The following is a 10,932-nucleotide window of genomic DNA, read 5'->3' on the forward strand; positions in this document are numbered from 1 at the left end:
TGGAAGAGCAGTCAGTGCTCTCAACCGCTGAGCCATCTCTCCAGCCCCCCAGCCTGATGATTTGGGACAAGTAATCTCTCTTTAGCCTTTGGAGTTTTGTGTGTATATCTAACATGGGTTTCCAATTCCAATCTGAGAGTTACTCTGAGGATCACGAGTTAGCTCAGGTAAAGCACTTGTATGTAGGGCCGGCCATAATCCGTGTTCCATAAGTACGTCCTCCTAAAACTACTCAATTATGCCTCTTTATTTCAAGCTGCCGAGGTGTTTGAAGCTGCTTGCTTTCCTTCCCTGCAGCTCTTGGATTGCTTTGGGATTCCTGTGTTGATGGCTCTCTCCTGGTTTATTCTCCGTGCAAGATACAAAGTGATCCACTTCGTGGCCGTGTTTGTCTGTCTGCTGGGTGTAGGGACCATGGTTGGTGCAGACATATTAGCAGGGAGAGAAGATAATTCAGGTGAGCCTGTGTTCACGGAGTGCATCCGTTCATGTTTTCAGTCTGGCAAAGTTACACTGACAGAAAGTGGGTGGTGGGGGAACTCTCCTGAAGGCAAGCAAGGGTCCATGCTGTGGGCAAGCGTGCTCCCACGTGCCGGGCTGGCTTCTCGTCAGTGGGGTTTGCTGACATGCTTCCTCAGAGCACGCTGCTCTTCCTGGAGCGCGCTGCTCACTTGCTGCTGAATATTTTGTTTGGTGATTATTTTTTTCCCATTTAATTGCATTTTCCCACTTAAGCATTAACTAAAATGTCATTTTAAATATATTGTAGAAATCATCTTTTGCTTCAGACATTTTGGATTAGTTACTCCAAAACCCTGTATTCTTGAGCCAGCTCTTTTCCTCTGCTTTTTATGTCATTCTTTCTGTTTGTTTTTCTTCCTTTTTTCTTTGTTTCTTCTCTCTTTCTCTTTTCCTTCCCTTCCCCTTCCTTCTTTCTTTCCCATCCTTTCCTTCCTCCCATGCCCTTTCTCATCCTTCCTCCTTTCCTTGGACACAAATTCTTCTTCAACAATCGCTGTGGGACAACACACCTGCACCGCCACACTCAGCGGTGCTTCGTTTTTATAAAAAAGAGACTTGGCTGCAAACTTTTTTTAATGACTCTGCTGTTCTGAATGCTTTGGTATATTTCAATAGAAAACATTGACTCTAAACCAGGTCTGAAGTTATCCAGTCTCTGAGGCAGCTTCAGTGTGTGTCTACTTAATTCAAGATAAAGTCACTTCCCTTACCAACCATTCTTTCCTAGAGTTAAAAAAAAATCCTTTCAATACAGTCTATGAATTTATCATGTTTTTGAATGGCTTTCTTTCATGATGGTATACTGCACCATCTTCCAGTCTGTTGGTTTCCCAGGTAGTCAGAATGTGAAAATCATAGAAGTTTTCTGCCAGACAGTAAGGACAAGAGCCTTTAAACTTATAGAAAGTAGGATTAAATAAAGTTTTATTTAAATGAACAGAGTTTGGTAACTCCTGGCTTACCTGTTGACAACACCTTTCTTTTTGTGTCTCACTGCCCTGTAGGGAATGATGTTCTGATTGGTGACATCTTGGTCCTGCTTGGGGCTTCCTTGTACGCTGTGTCTAACGCCTGTGAAGAGTACATTGTGAAGAAGCTGAGCAGACAGGAGTTTTTAGGAATGGTGGGCCTGTTTGGAACAGTTATCAGTGGCATACAGCTGTGAGAATCTGAAGTTTTTCATTCAAACAAAATGAACGAGTATGGGGGTAGAGGCGGGGACAGTTGGGGGTATGAATTACAGCAAAGTATAATAATATATGTGAAATATGTCAAAATAAAGAGCCAGCAAAATGCCTTGGTAGATAAGGATGCTTGCTGCCAAGTCTGATGACCTGAGTTCAATCCCTGGGACACACACGGTAGAGAGAAAAAACTCCTGCAAGTTGTCCTCACACCTCCATTGCACACAAAAGAAATAAAATATAATAAAAGTAAAATAGAAAAATGGAACCCATTACTTAAAGTGCAAACTTGGATTTTTTTTTAAAATTAGAAAATAGGGCCTAGAGAAATGGCTCAGCAGTTAAGAGCTCTTGCTGTTTTGCCAGAGGCCCCCAGAGGATCAGTTCCCAGCACCCACGTCATGGCTCACAACTCCAGTCCCAGGGGACTTGACTCCCTCTTCTGGCACTAGCAAACACATGGTGTACAGACATACATGTAGTCAAAACACTCATACACATATAATGAATCTAAAAATGATTTTTTTCTAAAAATGATTTTTAATAAGAAAATATTTGATAGATGATTACTTTCTCTAACTACTAATATTTGTTTAACCCAAGAGCACATTTGAAATCAATCACTTGAGAAAAGTCTAATAGAGGATTCTGTTATTTATTTTTATTACTACATTTGTTTGGTTATTGAGACAAGATCTTACAGTGTAGCTCAGGCTAGTCACTATGTTGCCCAGCTTCATGGCAATCCTTCTGCCCCAGCCTCCTGAGTTCTGGGATTACAAGTATGAGCCACATGCCTGTCTAGATAATTTTATATTCTGAGGAAAAAGTAAAACAACATAACTCTTTACCTTAGCTGAATTACAACAGCCAAACTTCCTATAAAATAAGAAAAAATTAACATGTGGATCTTTACACAGCCTCTTGTTTTGATCTTAGGTTGATTGTGGAATATAAGGACATTGCCAGGATTCCCTGGGACTGGAAAATCGGTATGTATGATGACTTTTAACATCCAATCAGTATCCTGTCCTTTAGCAGACGAAAATGCACACCAGCACATGAACACTTCATTTTAATCATATTTTCGTAACTCTGGGGATGGACACCAGTGATGGTGGCTTGCTCCGAGAGTTGGTAGCTAGGCCTCTAGAACTCGTGCTTAGTCGGTGTAAGAAACAGCTCTTCTTTCCTAGGAATTCTGAATTTCCTAGGAGTAGAACCAAGGCTGACCTTTGTCACACTAGCTATCAAGGAGATATGTCTACATCCTAGGTCCTTGAACTTGTCAAGTTTGTTATGGGCTTCACGCAATGTGTGGAGCGTAAACCTCAAGCGATGGATGGATGTAATCATGGGCTACCTCCTGCTGCTCCACTCCTCTGATATCTTTGGACATTTGTGGGAATAAAACAGGAAGGGTTAGGAGAGCAAGATAAGGACCGTAATGATGTAAGGAAGTAGTTAAATAGTCCACAAACGTTGCTGAGGATTGTATGCCACGCTTAGATAATGCAGGGAAATTAAATATCCTAGATGTCCCAAAAGTGCGTGTGTGTGTGTGTGTGTGTGTGTGTGTGTGTGTGTGTGTGTAAGTCTCTCTGTGTGTGACTGTGTGTGTTTGTGAGTGGATGTATGTGTATGCATCTGTGTTGAGCACAGGATGTGGTTAAAGTTTCTTACAAGACATATGGCTCTTGCAGTCATCTGCATGGCCAGCACTGTCCTAAAGTAGAGAATAATATTGTTCTGCCTTGAAACATGTAATTCAATGGGTTGAATAAAATATAGTGGATCTAATGTCTATCTTTGATGTCCTAAAAATACTATATTGTGAATTCAGTCATACCTACCACATCCAACCAACCAACTGACCAAATAAAAGCAAACAAGGCCAGTGAGGGATTTCTTTTTTTGACATGTGAGACTGACCTGACTTTTGTTGAACTTTTATGTCACAGCCAACTTTTTGTCTTGGGAGGGTGGGTGCTGCAGGGTGATATAGGCTATTGACTCTTGTCACACCAGAAGGAAGATTTGGTGGCCTTGATCATCTGACTCCCTGTTGGATCCTCACAGCTTGTTGTTTTACGACTATTATTTTTAAAGAAAGCTTTGCAGTCTTTTTAGAATGCTGGCTGTTAAAGAGAAGCATTGTGGAGAGCTTAGGCTATTGACTCTTGTCACACCAGAAGGAAGATTTGGTGGCCTTGATCATCTGACTCCCTGTTGGATCCTCACAGCTTGTTGTTTTACGACTATTATTTTTAAGGAAAGCTTTGCAGTCTTTTTAGAATGTTGGCTGTTAACGGGAAGCATTGTGCAGAGTTTGGCAAAGGCTCAGGGAGTTTTGGGTCGCATTCAGACTCTAAGCACATTGCCTTCTGCTGTCTCTTCCTAACCTGAGTTATTCCATTTCTTCCCAGCCCTGCTGTTTGTGGCGTTTGCCCTCTGCATGTTTTGCCTGTACAGCTTCATGCCACTGGTGATTAAGGTGACCAGCGCCACTTCAGTCAACCTGGGCATCCTGACAGCTGACCTCTACAGCCTTTTCTTTGGCCTTTTTCTGTTTGGGTATAAGGTAAGAAAATAGAGTATGTTCAGATAAGAAAACATTTTGGACTTAAAACAAGTTTACTTATTTATTTGAGATAGAGACTCAGGTATCTTAGGTTGGCCCAAGGTTCACTATGTAGCTGAGGATGGACGACCTTCAACTTCTGTTCCATCACACACGCTGGGGATGAAACCTAGGGCTTCATGGGTACTGAGCAAGCACTCTCTCAACTGAGATGCATCCCCAGCTCTAAAACAAGTTTCTTGAAGATTCTGGATTTCAAAGTAGAACTTTCTTTTTCTCTTAACAATAATCTCATTGGCTAGACTTCACTCATTTGGTTACTGTGCGCATCTTAGGACTTGGTCCGAAGAAGAATTGCCCTTCTGAGGCTTATCAAAGTGGTGAAGTAATACAGCAGGGTCCATCTTTGACGTGTGGTTGAGAACCCCAGCTGTAAGAAATGCTAACGCACGTCCCAGGGGCTGCTGTTGATCTTGAAAAACAATCCAATTTAGGCTGCATGCTCAGAGTTTCTGTTCACTCTTTTCACCAACAAAAGGTCTGGAGTAACTGGTGGAAGGGCAGGAGAGATGGGCATATTGCCATGCGTGTGTGCTTGGAATGGTTCCATCTTTGGCGGTGATGTTTTTCTTTGTTTTCTGAGATAAGGTTCCACATAGCCTAGGCTAGCTTCAAGCTCACTGTGTAGAAGAGGGTGACCTTGAATTCAGGATCCCCTTGTTTCCACATTCTGTATGGTAGAATTACAGACTTGTGTTACCCCACCTGCCTTCCTTCCAGATATCCAAACAGGAATCCTTGGAGCTGATTTATTCAGTCCCCAGGAGCTAGCAGCCAGGAGCTCACAACGCTTGTCTGAATTATTGATACGTAAAGCTCACTGGGTTCTCAGAAACATCAAGTATAAACCTTTAACCCTGCATCGTGACCTGGGATGGAAGCCAGCTGTTGTCTCTGAACACTTGCTGGTGAAGGAATTTCTCAGTTAACACTGGTGAAGTGTTTATAGATTATTGATAGCATCACACAAAATTGTTAAAGTGAATAAGTGAATCAGAGAAGTGGGTTTTTTTTTTTGTTTTGTTTTTCAAATCACGGTTTCTCTGTAGCTTTGGAGCCTGACCTGGAATTCACTCTAATAGACCAGGTTGGCCTCAAATTCACAGAGATCCTCCTGCCTCTGCCTCCCAAGTGCTGGGCTTAAAGACATGTGCCACCACTGTCTGCCCAGAGAAGCGGCTTTTACAATAGGCCCAGTTTGGGATTATATTTTTTGAGATTATAATTGTAATATTTCCTTCTTCCCTTTCCTCCCCTCAAGCCCTCCCATATACCTCTTCCCACTCTTCCTCAAATCCATGGCCTCTTCTTTCATGAATTGTTATTGTATGCATGTATGTATGTCTATGTCTATGGGAATTGTTAAGGGCAGCCACCTTTCTCCTAAGGGAGGGCGTTGCTCTCTGGAGCTGAGGCTGCACATGGCCCTCTCGGGACAAGGATGCTCTGAAAGGGGACTCCAGCCTAGGGGAGTGGCTGTCTGTGACCTTCCTCACCTGTTCATTTTTTCTCTATATTTAAAAAACATTATTACAGCTGGGTGGTGGTGGCACATGCCTTTAATCCCGGCACTCTGGAGGCAGAGGCAGGTGGATCTCTGTGAGTTCAAGGACAGCCTGGGCCACAGAGCAAGTGCCAGGACAGGCTCCAAAGCTACAGAGAAACCCTGTCTCAAAAAACGAAACAAAGCAAAAAGAAACAAAACAAACAAACAAACAAAAAACATTATTACAAAAACACCATTATTACATTTCATTTATTTATTGTGTGTATGCACTCTTGTGACGTGCATACCTGAAGATGTCAGGAAACAACTTTTGGGAGTCAGTTCTCTCTCTCCATCATGTGGGTCTCAGCAGTTGGACTCAGCTTTCTAGGACCTGGGGTTGCAGGTACCTTTATCTGCTGAACCTTTTTCCTGGCCCCACTTTTTCTATTTTTTTTTTTAACCAACCGTATTATCATTAGTAATTTAGCTTTTTATTTTCTGTTCAGGAGGAGATAAAGGTAGAACAATAAAACATTCCAGTTCAAGGTACACTTGTCACAACCTATTATATTTTGAATCATAACAAATACTTTGTTTCATAAACCATGAATATTTCAGCCTAAGATCTTAAGTGCTTTCTTGTTAATTGCTCCTGACATTAAAACGAAGATGTGTTTTTATGTGTCCTGTTGTCGGGCATATGACAGCAAACGTGGAGAGTGCCGCTGGGTGACCGCCCTGTCCCTTCTTGTCTAGCAGCTCACGTTGATATCAGGCTTTATTGGTTTTGGTCAAAGGCCGTTTGAAGACTCGGAGAGCAAAGGGCAGTTTTACCATGATCTTCAGAGCTCTAAGTGCAGTGTGTGCGCACGCACATGTGTGCATGCACATATGTGTATGCAGAGGCCAGAGGAGGACACACGCTATGTGCCTTATTTTCTTGAGACACGGTCTCTCACAGAACATGGGGCCCCTGGGATCTTCACCGTTCCCACAGTGCAGGGATGACAGACTTATGGGTCATACCTAGATTTTTATTTTTTAATTATTTTGGTTTTTTGAGACAGGGTTTCTCTGTGTAGTAGTTCGGGCTGTCCTGGAACTTGCTTTGTAGACCAGGCTGGCTGCGAACTCACAGAGATCTGCCTGCCTCTGCCTCCCAACTGCCGGGATTAAAGATGTGAGCCACCACTGCCTGGTCACACCTAGTTTTTGTTTTTTGTTTTTTTTTTTGCATGTATTGGGAATCTGAATTTAAGCCCATGTTTAAACAGACAGCCCTCTTTCCCCTGAGCTATCCTCCCTGACCCTTAAGTGTAGTTTCTTGTAAGCCACTCGTTTAAAAAAATTATAATCCCGAAAATAACTTTGACTCATATTTTTCTCCAAGCAAATATTTAAAAGAGGCTTAAATTCTCCTTAAAACTTAACCTGTTTCAGCTCTTACACACTTGGCATCTCTAGTCTTGGTCCTGATGGAGTGCCTGTTGAATAGAGTTGTCTCTAGAAATTTCCCATGCAGATCCCGATGGAAAGGATCAAATTAAAAGTGGAGAAAGGCTTCAGGAGACCAACCTCCTTCACTCAGTCTGTTTCAAAGAAGTGACAGCCTCTCAGGACACTGGAAAAATCGCTGAAGCAAGCAGGACATACTCTGAGCAAGCTATATAGGTTTTCCCACTGGTCACATGCACACTTCCTAGAAAGCAGGAATAACTTTCATAACTCGGATTTTAAAAGTTTACTAAGCTGGGTGCAATAGCACCGTGGCCTAAGCGTGCAGTCTCAGCTACTTGGGAGACTGAGGCAGGAGGATTCCCTGAGTCCAAGAAGTTCAGACCAACTTGAGTAACATAATGAGATTCAGTCTCAAAGGGAGAAAAAGTTGAGGGTCCATTAAATAACTTTAACTTCCTCTAATGGTCTCTGAGTCATCCCTCCTCACAGACAGTAAACACCACTGATGTGCTGGGCAGCATGCTAGATGTAAAAATGAAGGGAAAAAAGAGAACGGGTTAGGGACCCAAAATTCTCTCCATCCTGTGGTGCCCATCAGCATGGGTTCCTTCTGTTTTGGTCTTTGTGGAGACAGGAAGCAGATGCTACTCGGGGGAACCATTCCCTGAGCTGTCCTTGCCCTGGTCACTCCACTGAACTTCAGACTTGCCTAAGAAATAATGTCCTGCCGGGCGGTGGTGGCGCACGCCTTTAATCCCAGCACTCGGGAGGCAGAGGCAGGCGGATCTCTGTGAGTTCGAGGCCAGCTTGGTCTACAAGAGCTAGTTCCAGGACAGGTTTCAAAACTACATAGAAACCCTAACTTGGAAAACCAAAAAGGAAGGAAGGAAGGAAGGAAGGAAGGAAGGAAGGAAGGAAGGAAGGAAGACTTGATTCTCTTTAGTTCTAGATGTCTGAATTTGCTCAGATGGAGTTCACTGGACTGGTGTAGCCTAAGGACATGGTCCTGTACTGGATAACAGTACCATAAACTGGATTTTCTTGTGGTGTGCATGCTGGTCAAGAATTATTCCATTTTGAGGGTGCTTTTCAGATGGGATCCAATCCATGGATCACCATGGAGAAAGGCAGAGGCTCCTCCCAAAGCCCAGGGATCTGGTCAGAGATGTTGCTCAGTTGGTAGTGTATTGACCTAGCCTGTATGAAGCTTTAGATCAAATTCCCAGCACTGTATAAACCATATGGATCAGACATTCATGGTCAACCCTGGCCTCCCTGTGAGTTTGAGATCTGCCTGGGCTACACGAGACCTGTCACAAACAAACAGAAAAGACCCAAGGATCCAGCTAACTGTCGAGCCAGGTGCTGTTGTCCCAGCCCGGTATCCACCAGCATACGGGGGAGGTGTGGGGGTGTTGGCATCTCCTTTGACAACATCCAGAAGGAGACTGTGGAGGTGGATCTCATAGAACAGTGGGCAACAGGCCACAGTACCGTGCTGTGTGAGGGAATGTAACCGGCTGTCTTCTCCCAGTTTTCAGGGCTCTACATCCTGTCCTTCACAGTCATCATGGTGGGCTTCGTCTTGTACTGTTCCACCCCAACACGCACGGCAGAGCCAGCAGAAAGCAGTGTGCCCCCTGTCACTAGCATCGGGATCGACAACTTGGGACTGAAGCTTGAGGAGAACGGTCTCTCAGAGACCCACTCGGCAGTCTTGTAGTCGGACAAGCCACAGACTCCCGGGTGTCACCAGGAGAGAGCAGAGCCTGCCACTGGCAAGGATGTATCTGAGGAGACATCAGCCCCAGAGTGAACACCCTCTGCCCCGGATTGCATCGGGGTTAGATTTTAGAAAGGAGCACTGACCAGTGGTTCCAAACTAGAAATACCAAAATAGAGCAGAGCCCAAGGGTAGTGTTTCTGTGTAGTGAGTACCAGTACTTGTCAGAGTCAGAGAGACATGTGCAGGCCCCTTGCTGGGGTCTCAGGGACACATGTAGGAAGGGAAAGAAGGATGGGGGACCTAGCCTAGGGCTGTTCAGGTAGTTAGGCGTTGAGACAATCTGGGACGGTTGCGCAATAAGATTCCTCTGGTGGAAGCGTCAGGTTTTTGTTCTTCGGGAGCTGTCCCTGTCCATAGGAATTTAGACACCTGCGATGCCTGGTCCCTTACGGCACGTGGTAGGGAGGATGGGAGGGGCAGCATTTGAGAACTCCCAAGATAACATGGTCTACTTTGAAAGCAGCTAATGAGTGCAAGAATCCAGGAGTCCTCTCCCAACTGGGTTTTTATCTTTTATAACAAATCCCTCTCCTCCATCATCTCTTGCTCCTTGCCAGCCACAGTTGCTGCTGTGTTCCGAGTTCCAGAGCAAACTGCCCCCAAAGCCTTTTACACTGGGCATCCCTCATCTTCAGCCCCACACCATGCTCTGAGAGTTCACCAAGTAAATCCACCCGTGTCTAAAACCCAGATATGTTAGAAATGTCTCAGATGCCCGGAAATATCCCCATTGACCTCACCTCACTGAGCTGCAGCTTAGAAAATTAACCTGTGTTGCAAGTTCACACGGCAAGATGAGAACTTGGTTACTGTCCCTGATTGAAAAATGTAAAATCATCACAACAAAAATACCATGCTAATCATCCTCCAGGAGGAGCACGTGCTGGAGTCCTGGAACCCCGACTGTCGGGAGATGAGTGCCTTCCTCCTTCCCACAGGGTCACAACGCGCACAGGTTTCTGACAATTCCTCAATGCAGTGCCAACATGTAGCCTCAGCATCATGTCAGCCCCCGGAATGCCCCCTTCTGAAAACTATGTAAATCTTTTTGTATAAGTATAATAAAGAAATTTGGGGCAAGTGTTCATATTATTAAAAGACTTTAAACTCATGGAAATAGAATCACACTGTGTATTTTTGTTTGCCGTTAACCTATTTCAGAACTTGATCTGTGTGTATGTATCTTATTTTTAGCGTTGTGTGCATCTCTGTGTGTGAGTATGATGTGTGTTTGTTTGCACTCACATATGTGTGGGTGTGAGCATGCACGTGCCACAGCTCTCAGATGGAGGTCAGAGGTCAGTCTCAGGTGTCAGTTCTTGCTGTCTACCTTGTCTGAGGCATCTCTTGGCTGTTCCCTGGTGCCTACACCAGACTTTCTGACACACAAGCTGTTGGAGGGTCTTTAGTCTCCTTCCTCCCACTTCACCGTAAGAACATCGGGAATACAGCATCCCATCGCAATGCCTGGCTTTCCGTGGGTTCTGGGGATTCTAACTCAGCTCCTCACACCTGTGTAGCAAGTGGTGTACCAATTGAGCTATCTTCTCAGGTCTTGTTCTTGTGAGACTGTCTTACTGTGTGGTCCAGGCTAGCTTTGAACTCCCAGTCCTCCTGCCTCAGCCTCCTGAGTGCAGGGGTTACAGCTGCGTGGGATCACGCTTACTGTCCCTTGTAGATATTAAATAGCTTGGTACAGACACAATTTTCAGAACCAGATGCTCTTGAGGCAAGGCAGACATACTTGCTTGGGGGCTGCACTGGGACTGAGTGGCCATGAGTTCTTTGTAGCAATCAATAGTTTGTAGGTTTTTTTTTTTTTTTTTTTTTTTTTTTTTTTTTTTTTTTTTTT

The 10,932-nt window shown here is 44.3% G+C and overlaps 1 protein-coding gene across 1 annotated transcript in view; it reads left to right on the plus strand.

The window, feature by feature from the left end:
* The window catches only part of Slc35f2 (solute carrier family 35 member F2), a 42,101-nt gene extending 31,914 nt beyond the window's left edge, over positions 1–10,187 (plus strand). Inside the window, exons 4-8 of the mRNA XM_005347360.3 lie at positions 298–457; positions 1,527–1,683; positions 2,646–2,698; positions 4,133–4,287; positions 8,829–10,187. Of these exons, the coding sequence (XP_005347417.1) occupies positions 298–457; positions 1,527–1,683; positions 2,646–2,698; positions 4,133–4,287; positions 8,829–9,017 (714 nt within the window). The 3' untranslated portion in view covers positions 9,018–10,187. The remainder of the gene's footprint in view (positions 1–297; positions 458–1,526; positions 1,684–2,645; positions 2,699–4,132; positions 4,288–8,828) is intronic.
* The last annotated feature ends 745 nt before the right edge of the window (positions 10,188–10,932 follow it).

This window comes from Microtus ochrogaster, chromosome 5, assembly GCF_000317375.1.
Source record: "Microtus ochrogaster isolate Prairie Vole_2 chromosome 5, MicOch1.0, whole genome shotgun sequence".
Taxonomy (NCBI): Eukaryota; Metazoa; Chordata; class Mammalia; order Rodentia; family Cricetidae; genus Microtus; species Microtus ochrogaster.